General features: G+C 35.0%; 1 protein-coding gene across 1 annotated transcript; it reads left to right on the top strand.

Moving 5' to 3' along the window:
* The first annotated feature begins 451 nt into the window (after positions 1 to 451).
* Positions 452 to 881, top strand: LOC141406816 (cuticular protein 47Eg-like). The gene is made up of 2 exons (XM_073992869.1): positions 452 to 463; positions 537 to 881. The coding sequence occupies exons 1-2, from the start codon at positions 452 to 454 to the stop codon at positions 879 to 881; spliced, it is 357 nt and encodes a 118-aa protein (XP_073848970.1).
* The last annotated feature ends 16,379 nt before the right edge of the window (positions 882 to 17,260 follow it).

Here is a 17,260-nt window from a genome sequence, read left to right on the forward strand (position 1 = left end):
AACTTTATCAGTTTACTGTTGTGGCTAAAAAACGAATCCAACAAAAACATTTAAAATCGGATCGTTCATGGCAGCAGAGCTCAAATCCATCATAAAAACCCTTGAACTTGAATTTGATACCTGTTTAGATATATCTACATATGTATGTATGTATGTACATAGCAAAAGTTCTCAAATCCTATTATATGTAATTTATTCTTTAGCCAGCATAAATATTTATGAATATTTAACAAATATTTGGCACTAATGTATACAAATCTATTTCACTATGTATGTATAAATTCTTAATTAATAGGCCTATTTGTTTGTTGTTACATAATTTAAATAGCAAACTTGTTCTTCTCCGAAGCCTCGATTCAAGCACCTTTTCACACAATAGTATAAATTGGCCGTGAACTGGTTGTGATATTACTAGTATCATCTTTCGATTCTATCAAACAACTTCAACAAAATGAAATTCTTCGTAAGTTTTTAGAATAGAGCATTAAATTTTGATTATTCCCTAATTAACAAATAATTTCGTTCATTGCCAACAGATCGTTTTCGCTTGCGTTTTGGCCGTTGTTGCTGCCAACGAAGAAGCCAATGTCCTCCGCAATGATGCTGAAGTTAATGTAGACAGCTTCCGATATGCCTACGAATTCGATAACAGCATTAAAGCTCAACAAGAAGGTAGTTTGGTTGGTGAAGACAAATGGGTAGTAAAGGGTGAACACTCGTACACCTCTCCCGAAGGTGAACAAGTCTCTTTGCAATACACTGCTGATGAAACTGGTTACCATGTTGATGCTGCCAATCCCTTGTTGCCCACTCCTCCACCAATCCCAGACTACATCCTTAAGTCTATCGAATACATCAATGCCCATACCAAATCTGAATAAGAAGTTTTAACTTAACACAGATTGATAATTGTTATTTGTTTACTTTGCGCTGAAATAAATGTTATGTCAAATATACATGCATGTGTGTATTTTTATACCCTCCACCATACTATGGGGGTATATTCAGGGCAATCATGAATATTTCCCTCGGAATGTTAAAAAGAGAAATTCTTTTAAAATCAATATTTGTAAAACATTGAAAACTACTAGGTTCGCTTAATTATGGCGTATTCGAGTTGAATCGACAGAATTATTCCCTTTTTGGGCATCAGTATGGATATAAAAAATTGTGAAATTGGGGAAAGGGATTGCACTGATTATGTTTGTCATTCCCTTTGTGACTAGTCGAAATAATCATTTTGGGTGCAATTCTGCATAGCCCTCATACAAAGTGAGGCGTGACGCGTCGAAGTTTTAAAGAATTTTTATGATATTTGGTCCATTAGACCACCGAATTGGTTGTAATTTGGTATTTTTAAGGGGGGTGGGTGTGGTCTTGCTAAAAACATTTCTACCAAAAATTGTTTATGTTGGTACGTATTTTGATATATAACCACCGAACCGGTTATAATCTGGTATTTTGTGTTGTCAGAGGCTAAGAAACATTTCTACCATCGCACAATTACCCAGGTAGTGGTATGGTAAAATTTTGAATATGTTATGTCAACATTTTCTTTATGTTGTTGGGGAAATCACAACAAAAATAATTTTTTTATAAAGGGATTTGACATTTCATATTCGAATAGCTGTTGTTGTATCACTACCTTTGTAAATGTGCCATGATTTCTACCAAAAAATGTTTATATAGGACGGTGTCTCCCGATTTTCGGTATTTTGAAGGTTTTAGCTGAAATTTGGTATTTAGACCTCCTTTGGGCTACAAAACTTTCTCTCAGAAATTTGTCAGCACAGATCAACGTGTTGGTATAACTCCGTGGAACGGTAGTCTTTTTCAGGGCTACAAAACTTGCCCCCAGAAATTTTGTATTTTTTTTATTTTGTAGGTTTTAGCCTCATTACCACACCGAAGTGGCTGAAATATGGTATTTAGTCTTCTTCGGGATACAAAACTTCCCCCAGAATTTTGTCGGTATCGGTCCACGTTTTGATATACCTACCACAGAACGTTACATGCCGATTTTCTGCATTTTGAAGGTTTAAGTCACATTATCCAACCGAAATTTGACTGAAATTTTATACCTAGCATTCGACATGGGTATAAAACATGGCTACAGATAATTGTGGATATAGATGTGCGGTACTACTATACCGTTCGTTGCAAAGACTTTTAAAGGATTAGACTACTGTAGTGACTGTAACTTTGTATTTCGTATTCTCAATGGGTAGAAAACCTTCACGCAGATTTTTCGTATTAAAATCGTCTAAATGTAATGACTGTAACAAAATATTTGGGATTCTGTAGTGCGATTCTCTAAATAATTTTTTGGGTAACCAACTAAAATTGATCAAATTAAAACTATTATTTATTTGAAAATTTTGCCTATTAGGGCGAAAATCATTTTTTATACCCTACACCCCTAGTTTGTTTTGGCAAAAACAACAACACCGCGAAATTTCGATCTTAGACCCTCAATGTGGTATATCAATTTTCATATCTCGACGAGATAAAGCGATTTTGAGATGTGTGTCCGTCCGTCTGTCCATTATAAATTGTAATCAAACTCAATTATGGAACGGTCGTTACGAAATTTTGCATAGCTGTCAGTTTCATACCAGAATAGATCCCTACTTTATCATCACTAAGATCGTGAAATATTTAGCGGGTGAAACGGACAAAAAACATAATTTTTATCCGATTTTGTTACATAAGTTAAGAGTTTATGGCAAAGAAGAATCTTGCAATTTTAAATGGTGATCAGATAATATTTAGAGGGTTAAATGGTGTGAAAAGTGTGAACATTTTTAATATACAGATTATATCTTTATTCCTCGAAGACACATTTTTTAAAAAGAAAGCGATATTCTTCAGGCACGCATATTCTACTTCTCCTAGGAAAAAGCATTAACGAGGCGGAAGAGCTTAGTTGTGAAAGTTGATACCACCAGCTTGGGAAATGTTCTTTATATAAGCGGAGTCTTTAATTTATTTACTTTTTAAAAACAATATGGATTAAAATATGTATATGGAGTATTCCATTGCAATAATGTAAGGACACCTGTGATTTAGCTTTAATTTCTACTGTGATTTATTTATTTTAATGATTTATTTTTATTATATTAGTTGTGTGTTGTGGAGCCCAGTTTTTAATATTAATAACAATAGATGATTATGAAAAATAAATTATATTTTCAATAAAAAGCTTTTGAAAAGGCTGGAAAAAAGCCATCGTAACGTCAAGCAGAAAATGAAATAAAACTAGTTTTTATAGTCATACAAGCAATCTGACCACGAAAGGCCCAACAAAATACATAATAAAAAAATAAAATATGTATTATTTGTCTAAATGTGCGTGTTTTATGTTTAAAATATAAAAACACGATCAACTTATAAGATTTCTTTATTAAAATACCTACTACTGGAATATATCATGCCGACAATTGGAAAATGGTGCCGACTACTAGCAAAAAAACATTATTTTACTAAATTCGCATTTTTTCTCGATTTTTATCAGAAATAGTTCAAATTATATTTATTTTATTTTTTACTAGCAGGCCCGTATAAACTTCAGATTACTAGTATTTTTCATTCCTATGCCTTCATAAGTAATTGTACAAAAATTCATCATCCTAGGTTAACTCCTTCTAGTTTTGTCTACGATTACAAAGAAGTTGCACCAATGTGCGCCGGGGCATTTAGTGAAGGTTTCATTGAGTTCTATTACGAAGTATCAATAAAAGTGCATAATTATCAATTATCAATTCGGTTCGAAAATTTGTAGGTATAAATACTAGTAATCTGAAGTTTATACGAGCCAGCTAGTAAAAAATAAAATAAATATAATTTGAACTATTTCTGATAAAACTCGAGAAAAAATGCGAATTTAGTAAAATAATGTTTTTTTTGCTAGTAGGCCTCAAATTAAATATCTGATATTTTCTTAGGCCGCTATTCAGTTTTAACGATTTTGACAAAAATCGATTCAGATTTGGATATAGTCCCCATACATATCTTTACCTGATTTTGCAATAAATCGGTCAATTTTAATTGAGTATCGCTCAAATGGAATATTTTGTTGTGCGGCGTTGGCTGTGGGCAATTTTGCGGATGCGTATTTCCAAACTGTTTAAGATATTTATATAAACTAAGTTGGTGATTGTAGGTTGACTGCAGAAGAACAAAACTGAAATGCATTTCCAAAGAAATGTATAAATTGGTGAAGTTATGCTTGTTTAAGTAATAACACTGTGCAACATTTTTAAGGTGATCTTGTGCAAACAATTCGAACTGAGGATTTTTTGAAAGTACAGACCCAAATGACAAGAAACCCTAGTTGGGTTTTATTGTGTCAGATCCAGCTCGGATTTTATGGTCCCATCTAAACATGATTAAATATTAAGTTTTTAAAGAAATTCGGGGCTATATCTCTGAAACCAATGTGAATCTTCTTCTGACCTCTGAAGCAAATTTGTAGATAAGGACAAAAATAAAATATCAGGAGAAATAATGAACTCGAAAAACAACATTTATTGCCTCAAATTTCAAAATATATGCAAAAATTCCACAATTTTTATACATTTCGCAACGTATCTCCAAAACCGTTAGGTTTTCCTCAATATTTTCTCTGGAATGTAATACACAACTCTTCAGAACATGTCATTGTTGTAAAATGCCTCTATCCCGTGATTTTCAGTACATTTTTCAACGACGATTTAATAAAAATGTCAATAATGCAGTGAAATCCTAAATGCGAGAATAAACTGTTGGTGTGAACTGTGTTTGAAATACATCTTGTAAAAGATATGATACAAAATACCGCTAAAACAACATGAAGTAAGCATTTTAGAGTTTCAGAATGTTCCAATGAATTGTTTAGAACTTTATTTGGAAGATTTTTGCAATAGTTTACTTGGTTCAAAACCAGATAAGAAAAACTCCATCTAGGGCAACAAAATCTATAAAATATAGAAAATTTTGTAAATTATAATCCAAATTGTAATCTGCTCAAATATCGGTCATGATAATTTTATCTATTGGGCGAAGGGTTATGTTATCAGTAACAGAGTCCGGAAACAAAATTAAAAAAAATATTTTCAAGAGGTTTAACACTGTAAAATATCAATATGAGCATTTCAAATTATACGAACACCATAATTTACCACTAAAATGGACTAATATGAGAATTATATATATTCTGCTACGCACGAAAAGGTCATAAGTCCACTTTTTGGTAAATCGCGTTTTTGTTACAGAATGATAGAACAAGTGAAAACACGTTGTATGATAGAAAGAAAATGGTATAATGTCACTTTTTTCTATAGGTTTTGCCCTTGTTGGAAAAGGTCGTAAGTCCACAAAACGTATAAATTTGAGTACGAAAAGGTCGTAAGTCCACAGTAAATTGTATATTTAAAAAAATACTACAGATAATGTACTTCAGATATAATGTTTAATGTCATACATGGTTAGGGTACAATGCCAAGAACTAGCGTACACCTTTGGATGATAATCGGATGATATTTGGCGTAGCCAATGGACCAAACTTTTGAACAGAAATCTGATAATTTCTATATTGCAACGCAAATTTACATTTGAAATCTATTATCCTCTAGAACCGAACTGATTACAATGTGCAGCAGCATTTTTTGGGGGTGGAACATTTCATTTGGAGATGAAAGCCCTTGATGAGTATACTAAGAACCCAAAAGGAAATTTTCATAGGTCAAGTTTGTGAGATATCGCGCGATGAAGTTTTTGGTTTTTTTCCTATATTCTTGGGAAAATAGCTCCATATCTCTGTTTGGCGTTGTTGTAGCTTCAGAAATCAAAAGGCCAGAAGCCCATCTTTCACTGTGACACAAAATTGAACTCAAAGTCGTGGGGGTGGAAAATTTCATTTGGAGATGAAATCCCTTGATGAGTGTACTAAGAACCCAAAAGGAAAATTTCGCCATAGGTCAAGTGTCTGCTCCATATCTATGTTTGGCGTTATTGTAGCTTCGTTTTGAGGTAACATGTCTTCAGTCAAATCGATTGACGAATCTTTTTGTAGAACATTCATTCTTCTAACTCAATGCCTCTCATGTCCTTTTCGTCCTTTATTTCTTGATTTCTTCGTGAAAGTTCCGCTAGATGAGATTTTTCAGCATCCAAATATTCTACAAAAATGTTGCTCAGAAGATTTTAGGTACGGTTCTCTTTGACAACTAATCGATTTTGTCCCATTTTCATCGTCATTTTTGACATTTATTCGGAATTGGTTAAGAATTAAACTATGTTTTGTTTTTCTGTATATTCGTTATTGGTTATGTATAGGTATGTAGTAGACATAACAATTTGTTATTGCTTATGTAGACATCTGGGGTGCTTCTGAAATATTTACCACAAATAGCTCTTGTAATGATCAACACGTTAATAACAAATTTTCCTGGAGGATAGATCCGGTTATCTCAATTTTTGAACCGGATATTCCGACATTAAAACCAATTTTTGACCCGATTTTAAATAACCGATTAAACTTATATGTATACCATTAAATAGCTTATAGAGTTGTCAATCAAATTAAATTAATTCGCTTAAGAAATCTTAGCTAGCTGCAGTTCTAGAACAAAAAAAAACAGTATTCTTTACCCGTTTTTAAGCAGTGTTCGAAAAGAAACAGTTCACCAAAATAACGTACCGCTCCAGGTACGGTATCACTAAAAATATTTTAGTGTAACCTACCGGAGCACCACCACTAAAAATATTTTAGTGTACCGTACCGGAGCACAACGAAAATCGTAGTGAACCGCAGTCGGTACACTAAAAAATCGTAGCGTACTGCAGTTGGTACACTAAAATAAATGGGTTTTAAGCCGAATGGCTTAATAGGAGGTGGTTCACTTAAAACTACTTATAGAATTAATTAAAAATATGTATTGATTGGAAATTTTAGCTATTTTCATATTTTTCGCTAATTTCCTCAAAATTTGTAATTAATTAAAACATGCACGGTACATTACCGGTACGTTATGTTTTATTGTACCGACCAGTGGTACACTACGATAATCGTACTGTACTGCAGTCGGTTCACTAAAAAATCGTAGCGTACCGCAGTCGGTACACTAAAAATCATAGTATACCGCATTCGATACAGTAAGATTTTCGTTGTGCTCCGGTACAGCATCAATATGATAATGTAGTAGTGTACCTATCCACCTTGGTACGGTACGATACCACAGTGTTTATTTTCGAACACTGTTTTTAAGGAAAAATATCAGTACGCGCAAATATGTAGATCAAAGGCTGAGGGTGAAAAATTCCTTTTGGCGATGAATGTCGATGATGATAATATTACGAACCCGGAAGGACAGTTTTGCCATAGGTCAAACTTCTGAGTTAACGCCAAACAGAGATATGGAGCTATTTTCCCAAGTACTTACTTAGCTGGCCCATTACAGAACATTTGTTCCATAGGCCGAACTAAGAAAAGATCTCCAATTCTCTCTATTTGTTGCTTCACACTCTGGAATACCGCGCCTTTTCATCTCATCATCCACTTGTTTGTGCCATCTATTCCTTGGCCTGCCAATTCTGCGTGCACCGCCATTCTTATGATATGGCCTAGCCAACGCAATCGCTGCATCTCGATACGTTTAACAATATTGATGTCGTTGTATAGCAGATACAGCTCGTGGTTCATGCGACGTCGATATTCACCATCAACGCAGATTGGTCAGTAGATCTTTCGAAGAATTTTTCTCTCAAACACACCAAGCACTGCCATGTCTGCTTGCGCAAGTACCCAGGCTTCGGAGCCATACATCAGCACGGGTAGTATCAGTGTTTTGTAGAGCGTTATTTTTGTTTGGCGAGATGTGGCTTTGTTTTTAAACTGCTTACTTAAACCAAAGTAGCATCTGTTGGCCAATACAATTCTTCTTTTTATTTCACAACTGATGTCGTTTGTTGTGTTTACGGAGGTGCCGAGGTAAACGAAGTCTTTTACTACCTCAATATTATAGGAACCAACTTCCACAGTCGGTCCGAGCTCAATGGACGCATTGCGCGTCGACACCATCAACTTGGTCTTCTCACCGTTTACCGCCAGGCCCACTTTAGCAGATTATCCTTCGACCTTCATAAAGGTATCAGTTACTTCTTTTACTGATCGGCCCATGATGTCTATATCATCAGCATAAGCAAGTAACATGTGACTATTGGTGTAGATTGTGCCACTTCTTTTGACGCTTGCCTCTCGTATAACCTTTTGCAGCAGGATGTTCAAGAGATCAGTCGAAAGACTGTCTCCTTATCTCAAACATCTTTTGGTACCAAACTCTTCGGACAGGTTCTTTCCTATTTTAACTGATGACCTCGTGTCAGTTAAAGTCATTTTACAAAACCGGATGAGCTTTGCGGGGATACCAAATTCAGACATGGCTTGGAATACCTTTTAACGCAGCGGGCTATCGAAGGCTGCTTTATAATCGACAAAAAGGTGGTAGGTGTCGATCTGCATCTCTTGGGTATTCTCCAGGATTTGTCGCAGGGTAAATATCTGGTCAATGGTGGACTTGCCAGGTCTAAAGCCGCATCTTGTAGGCAATAGGGAGTAGGCTTATGCCCCTATAGTTAGAGAATACAGTCTTATTCCCTTCTTGTGGACGGGGCACAGGATACTCAGGTTCCAATCGTCGGGTACTTGTTTTTCCTGCCAGATGGTGCTAACTAGCTGATGAATACACCTTATCAGCGTGTCGCCTCCGGTTTTGAACAGCTCGGCTGGTAAGCCATTGGCTCCTGCTGCCTTATTATTCTTCAGCCGATTTATTGCTGTCTTTACCTCATCTTGGCTGGGCGGTATACATTCAATACCATCTTCTGGGATTGGGACTGTGGTATCTTCGTCGACTTCGCTGCTATTGGATACCAGCAGTTTTGAAAAATGTTCTTTCCATATCCTGAGTACACTATCTGTATCAGTTACCAAATTACCTTGCTGGTCTCTACAGGAGGATGTGCCTGTACGAAAGCCATCAGTTTGATGCTTGACTCTTTGGTAGAATTTTCGGACTTCATTCTGGCTCCTGTACATCTCAATTTTTTCACACTCCCGCTTTTCCATCTCTCTCTTTTTCCTGCGGAAAAGACGTTTCTCCTCTCTCCTTTTCTCCCTGTATCTCTCGTGCGCTACGCGTTGCTACGGATTATAAAGTAGCCCTATATGCCGCATTTTTCTCTTCCCAAGTATTATAGGGAAAAAATGAAAAACTTCCTCATGATGGAATCTCTCAAATAAAACGATTGCCGTTTAATTTTTCCACCATTTTTAATTTAAATGCAAGCGTTTTATTTAAGAGATTCCATCATGAGAAAGAATATACTTATTGAGGCTAAGCGACAAATTATTTTCTAGTTTCAAGTGCATTTATAAATAAAACACTGAAATTTAATTTTTAAAGTATCAGTTCGATTGGTCAACTGCAACAGTGTTAAAAATGATTTACTAGATTTGAACTTAATCGGGTGGTACCGCTATATGGGAGCTATACGAAAAAATTGACCTATATTGGTTTTGGTTTTATATTCAGGTATTGTCATCCAAATCTGAAAAGTGTGCAAAGTTTCAGTACGATTGGTTACTACATTTGAACTAAATGGACACAAAAGCAAGTGAAATAAAACACTGCAAAAACCTATTGTTTCTGTGGGATGAGGCGGAAGGTTGTTTGAGTGCAGAAGAGTTTGCAAACATATGGACTTTTTTATTGAGGAAAAAGTTCTGCCTGACAATAAAAATCCTACAAAAATAACTTTTTATAGTGATGGTTGTACATACCAAAATCTCAACTGTATAATGAGCAACGCATTGCTTAATGCATCAATTAAACATAATATTATTATTGAAAATTCTAGAAATCGGCCACACCCAAATGAAGGCAGATAGTGTCCACTCCTCAATAGAACGCGCCCTGAAAAATAAAGATATTGATATCCCACCCCAATATATCGGCCGTAAGCTCGAGGCGTACGAAGTTATGTACTTGGATCATTCATTTTTTAAAAGTTTTAAAAGCGTTTCATTTTTTAAAACTATTCGACCTGTAGTGGGATTCTGTAACTCATTTTTGCTGTTACCTACAAAATTCGGTAAAATTAAATCGCAAAATTATGACTAAAAACATAAAGAAGAGTTGGCATCACTGTTTGTGTCGGTGGAGGCTAGCGACTACTTTTTATTCATCGTTAACTTACCGACAAATTTCGTTAATTATCGAAATTATAAGCATTTTAATTTTACCGACAATTATCGATAACAGCAAAAATGAGTTACAGAATCCCACTACTGGTCGTGGAAAAGGCTATGCCAAAGTAAAGGATGTGCGTGGTTTTAAATACACGCCAAATGGGGATACATTTTTTAAGCTCAACTTTCCGGATCAGTGGAAGACTTTACCTCAAAAAATTAATAATGGAATAACTGCATTAGAGTTTTCGAACGTACCGCAATTATACAGTGAGAGAGGGAAAATAACTGCTAAGAAATATGAAGATCTACAATATTTAAAACAAACACTACCTCTAAATCACCACAAATTTTACGATAATTTGCCAAAAGAGTAGATTAATCAGAATATACATTTACATTGAATTTCTTAAAATGTTAGATTTGTAACCGCTTAATTTTTATACCCTACACCACTATGTGGGGAGGGTATTATAAGTTGGTTTTTGGCCAAAAAGTTTGTAACGCATCGAAGTAATGGTCGTAGACCCATACATATACATATGTATATACCAAAATGATTGCCTCGCCGAGCTGTGTCGATCTGGCTATGTGTGTCCGTCCGTCTGTCCATCTAAACCTTGTAATCACGCTACAGGTCGCAATTTTGATCGAATCGTCACCAAATTTTGGGTGTTGATGGTCGGAAAATATTTAGGGGTCGGAATGGGCAAAAAACTTATTTGGAGAAAAAGTCAACTTTTTTTTTCAAAGCAAATATCTCAGCTTCCATAAGGGGTATACCAAACGCAAGACCTACCAATGAAAGTAGAAAATATCACCTTTCTAACTGTTGTCGTAGGTGGTCAAACAACGAAGATATCGTAATAGCCGAAAATGAAACCCAACTTGGTTGGCGACTACCAAAAGCAAAGTCTGGCTATGAAAGTAAAAAATCCCATATTTACAATGATGCAAAGTAGGTTGGCGTAGGTGGCCAAATAACGGATAATCACACTACACCTCGCAATTTTAATTGGACCGTTACGAAATTTTTGGTATTAGTGGGGGTCCCACAGAGGAAAAACATATTGATTTTGGTAATAGTCGGATAATATTCAGGGGTCGGAATGGACAAAAAACTTATTTGGAGAAAGAGCCAACGTTTTATTTCAAAGCTAATATCTCAGCTTCTATAAGGGGTATATCAAAAGCAAAATGAAAGTAATGAAAGTAGAAAACATCACATGTGCAACGATGTAACATAGGTTGTCGTAGGTGGTCAAACAACGAAGATATCGCAATAGCCGCTAATAGAACACAACTTTTCATTTTGGCAATTTTATTAATAATGACGAATGTCACAGCTTTGATTGGGGACCTTCCAAAAGCAAAGTCTGACTATGAAAGTAGAAAATCCCATCTTTACAACGATGTAAAGCAGGTTGGCGTAGGTGGCCAAATAACGGAGATATCGCAATAATCGGTAATACATCCCATTTTTTAATTTTTTTGTAATTACGCTACACGTCGCAATTTTGATTGGATCGTTACGAAATTTTGGGTGTTAATGATTTTGGTAATGGTCGGATTTTGATTATTCTGGGGTCGGAATTTGAAACAAACTTATTCAGAGAAAAGGCCAACGTTTTATTTCAAGGCGAATATCTCTCTTCTGTAAGATGTATATCGAAAGCAAAACCTGGCAAGGAAAGAAGAAAATATCACCTTTACAACGATGTGTAAAGGTCATAGGTGGTCAAACAACAGAGATATCGCAATAGTCGGTAATGCATCCCCTTTTCCATTTTTGTGTAATCACACTACAGGTCGGAGTTTTGATCGGATACTCACGAAATTTTGGGGGTTGATAGGGGCCTCACAGAGAAAGAAGCCTATTGATGGTTGGCGTACATCCCACTTTTCCATTTTTTATTTAAGTTGTGCTGACGATGTACTTAAATGCGTTTCAACAAAATTGACCTGCATTAATGAAGACATTCAGAGTAAAGGCGTTAAACTATCCCAATTTTAATATTTTGAATTTTACCAGTCAAAAGCTTATGCACAGGGGTAGTGGTGTAGGGTATCACATAGTCGGCCCCGACCCGACTATAGTCTTGGCTCACTTGTTAATCATTATAATTTGTTTTGTTTTTACCATTTTGACGACACAAATAAGCATTTTTTAATTTAATTTAAATTAATATTAAATTTTTTATTTTATGAAATTCATATTGAAGGAACAAGTCGTAAGCCGCAGCAAAAATACAAAAGCTGTATAAAGAAAAGGTCGTAACTACAACGTGTCTTAAAGGAATAAAGATATACGAGGGCAGTTCGGAAACTTCTTAGCCTAGCACAAAAAGCGCGGTATAAACAGAAAAAAGTTAAGTGTTTTGGAAACTTCCATCTCTGTTATGAACACATGTTTCGATCTGGTAACTCCTTCATATAGAAACAAGTGTTCAAAAAAGACGCATCCAATTTTTTTACAATGGAAAAATTAGAAATGCGTGCTGTCATTAAATATTTACATAAAAAAGGTTTATCGGGACAAGAAATTCATAATGATATGGTGAATGTGTTAGGTGAAAGTGCTCCTTTATATGCAACAGTAAAAAATTGGGTTGCTGAATTTAAACGTGGTCGTACAAGCATTGAAGATGAACCACGTAGTGGACGTCCAAAAACAGCAACAACAACAGAAATTGTAGGCAAAGTGCGTGAAATTGCTAATATCATGGGCATCTCAAATGATCGAGTCCATTTAAGTTTGCATGAAGAACTAAAGATGAAAAAGCTTTCTGCAAGATGGGTGCCGCATTTGTTAACAGTCGACCAAAAACGCATAAGAATGAACATTTCTCAAGCTTGTTTGGATCGTTTTAAGCGAAATAAAATGGATTTTAAGCGTCGTTTCATAACTGTTGATGAGACATGGATCCACCACTATACTCCAGAGACAAAAGAACAATCCAAACAATGGACTGAAGCTGGAGGAAGTGCCCCAAAGAAGGCAAAAACAATTCAATCGGCTGGTAATGTTATGGCAACGGTTTTTGGGACTTCAAAGGTATTTTATTGATTGACTATCTGCAAAAGGGTAAAACAATAAATTCAGAGTACTATTGCAACCTTTTGGATCAATTAAATGTACAAATTTGAGAAAAACGTCCTGGCTTACAACACAAAAGAATAATTTTTCATCAAGACAACGCACCAGCGCTCAAGAGTGTTTTAACAATGGCTAAAATCAACGAATTAAAGTACGAGTTGCTTGACCACCCACCTTATTCTCCCGATTTAGCTCCCAGTGACTTTTACTTGTTCCCAAATCTAAAAAAAAAATCCTTGCTGGCAAGCGTTTTACCTCAAATAAAGATGCAATTACAGTTGTAAATCACTATTTTGAAGACCTTGAGGAAAACTATTTTAATCAAGGGATAGAATTGCTAGAAAAGCGTTGGACTAAGTGTATTGAAATTTCAGGAGATTATATTGAAAAATAAAAATATTTTTGAAAAACTAACTATTCTCTTTCATTGATAGGCTAAGAAGTTTCCGAACCGCCCTCGTAGTAATTATAATAATAATGTTTTATATTAAATATTTCCCCCAAACTTTTGGTCCATTAAACCCGCTAATTATTATCTGATCATCATGTTAAATTTCAAGCTTCTTCTTTATCTTAAAATCAAATTATACTTTCAATTTCACTCCGATTGGACTATTATTGCGACCTACAAGACAGTTACAAAATCGGATAAGAATTTTGTTTTTGACCCATTTCACCCCTTACGATCATCACCAACATCTAATGGGGTCTCTTCCGGTCGGAACTCGACATATCTACAAAATTTCGTGACGATCGCTCCATTATTTAGGCCTGGAGTTTTATTACAATTTTTAATGGACGGACATAGCTAGATCGCTTTATCTTGTCGAGATACGAAAAGTGGCTAGATCTGCGACGAATACTTCGCGATGTTACATGAATATTAAACAAAACAAACTTATAAACCCTTTCCACATTGTTGAGTAAAGTAGACATATTGTATGTAAAAAAATCCGTAAGTTGAAGGAAAAGGTCGTCAGTCCCAGGAAAAATACAAAGTCCGATGCATTCATAAGTGTAGCAAATATAGCGAAGGGATTCTCCAATAAATCACGGTTAAAGTTCACATTTTTAGGGTTTTTCTAGGTTTCCACGATTTTGCTTGGAAACCGCAAGTCTTATCGTAATGGGACTAAAGAAAATGTAGCAATGAAAATTCTCTACAAAGTTGCCGTTTATAACATTTTCCTAGGTTTTACCATTTTTGAAATATAAAGGTTCAAATTGAGACGATGCATTGACTGTGTAGCCTCCTTATAAAACAATGTCATGCACGGTGCGCCTTAACTAACTTTAAATGAAAACCGCTTACACATGGGAAGTTTTTGCGGATTCTGAAACAGCAATTTTAATAGATGAGAAAAATCCAAAAACAAGAAAAAAATAGCTGGAGGGATTTTTAAAAAAAATCGCGGTTAGGTTTATGTAGCGTAAGAAAAAGAATATAAATTTCTTCTAAAAATTTAGCTGTTTCAAAAAACAAAGTAAGTCAGAACCTTCCTTGGATAAATAATAACAGTTTAATAAAAACGGGAAACAAATTTCCTCGTAACGGCGAAGGATTGAAGTTAAGCAAATCCTTAAAGTGCCAACTGCTGGTACACTTACCCTACACATTATTTTCACAAAATGCGCTGGAAAATAAAATTGTTCAATACTTTTTTTGTGGATTTTTTGCTAGTTTTTGAAGTTGAGTTTTTAGGCCTCTCTGATCTTTTTTTCTTTGAGAATATTCAAACAAATTTCAAGTTTACAAAAAAGTGGTTCCAGCCGCTTGTATTTGCGGTTCCGTGTGTGACATCAAAAATATATTCTATATTGTTGTGTTGATTTGTGTTTTAGTTGTTTGTTTGGTTTTTTATTAAAGATTTAGAACTTTTTTATTTGGGATCTATTTACACTTGCGGACCGATCGTCACGAAATTTGGTATGGAGGTCGGTTTCACATCAGAAAAATATCGCTATTTGAATTGGTGATGATCGTGAAATATTTAGCTGGCGAAATGAACCAAAAATCTAATTTTTATCGTAGCTGCTCTGTAGGTCGCAATAATATTCCGATCGCCTCGAAATTTTAAATAAGGTAAGAGTATATGACAAAGAAGAAGCTTGCAATTTGAGGTGGCGATCAGATAATATTTAGAAAAAAATTATAATATACAGCTTATATCTTTTTTCTTGGAAAAGACATTCCGGACAAGTAAGATATACTTGGAAGAGGAACTCTTGACCTTTCTATTGATTTCAATTGTGTTGGTGTACATGATAAGATAACAGAGTTACAGCATAATATACCCAGTTATTTGTTTGTAGTGTTATCATAAACACACTAGACGTCTCAATTATAGCTCAATAATCACGAAATTTTGCACGAGTTAAGAGTTTAGGTAGAAGAAGATGCTTACAATTTTGGATGATGATCTGATATTATTTAGCGGGTGAATGGTCCATTTCACTTTTGTATTAAAAGTACAAAAAATATTTTTGTCTATATGGTAATATTCAAAAAAGTTTTACAATCGTTGAAGTTGAGGTTCACCATTTAATAAGTCGCGAACTGTTAATATATTTTATAAAATATGAATACATTTATATATATTGAAGTGTTTTAGCTACGATCTCATAATATGGACCATAACAAATAATTGTCGTGGACGCTGCGCTGGTGGTAATATAAAAAATGGGAAAAATGTGTTGAAGTTTACAAGTTTTTTTGTGTTCTTTCTTGATTCCTGGCCAAACCACGGAAAATTCAAACCTGTGCTCAAAGAAAGACCTAAAGAATACCCCTTAGGCAATATGGTTCTAGTGTATGACTTTTCGATATATACACTGCATCCCCCTAAAATCGATGCTGACATTTTGAAGTTTTGATTTCAGTGTTTTTCGAATTTTTCTTATAATTAGTGGGTGCAACTAGATAATAATCGAAACTAGTTTATAGGATTGTAAAACTCGCGATTCCCCGTCGTTCGATGTATATCTCATGAGTGGGCTCCGTACAGCTTCCTAGTAATAGGAGTCCAAAGGCGAAAATTTGGTGCGTAAATTTTCTGAAAAAAACTATTTTTTGGCTTTAAAATTTACAACTGTCGTCCAGGTACCCCTGAACCCCGCGTGATTTTAGTTTTTTTACGTGGCGGATCTAATAAGCCCTTCCGCGTTCGAATCCATCCACTAAAACGCCAGATATAGATACCTTGAAAGTAAGAAAATCTGCAAAAATATATTTTGACAATTCCGCGAACTGAACCGCGATTTTCTTTGATTATTTTTACATAAATGTAATCCTTTATACGCGATTATAATATTTGCCAAAAAGGTGTGTCACAAATTATAAAGATTCGGGAGTAATATCCCTATTTATCCCAAAATAGAATGTGGTGGCACATCCGCAGTTCCTGACGAATCTGTCTAAAATAATTTATATTGACGTATTTTTAATTGGCGGCCATTGAAATCGGATGCACCTTATAATCATATGCACATCGCGTATCTTTTGCCCACTTGAAGGTTTTTTGAATAGTAAGATGCAACTGATGGCACACTTTGGCCGCTGAATGAAACATAGGAAAATCCATACACATTGATAGACATGGACTCCCTGTATCCGAAAAGCACATGCTCCTCAACTGATTTAAACGGATTCGCGAATTATACGGTTTTTAATATCTATGTTTTTTCTGTGATTGTAATTTCAATTTTATTCTCTACTTCTCATTTCTATTGCTTATCACAGAAAGCAAATATACTTCCCGGATGACTAATTACATTTCTTGTAGAAGTTTAAGCAAAATACTTCAGGATTTGTATGGAAATTTAGCGAAATAATAGAATAACTCCCAACATTTTTTTTTAATTTTTCGTATTTAACCAAAAAATATGTTTTTGAAATAATTTCCGACAGTAAGTTTCCGTTCTTTGTTGTTGCTGTA

Source organism: Musca autumnalis, unplaced genomic scaffold (assembly GCF_047663935.1).
Source record: "Musca autumnalis isolate F117 unplaced genomic scaffold, ASM4766393v1 scaffold_5, whole genome shotgun sequence".
Lineage (NCBI taxonomy): Eukaryota > Metazoa > Arthropoda > Insecta > Diptera > Muscidae > Musca > Musca autumnalis.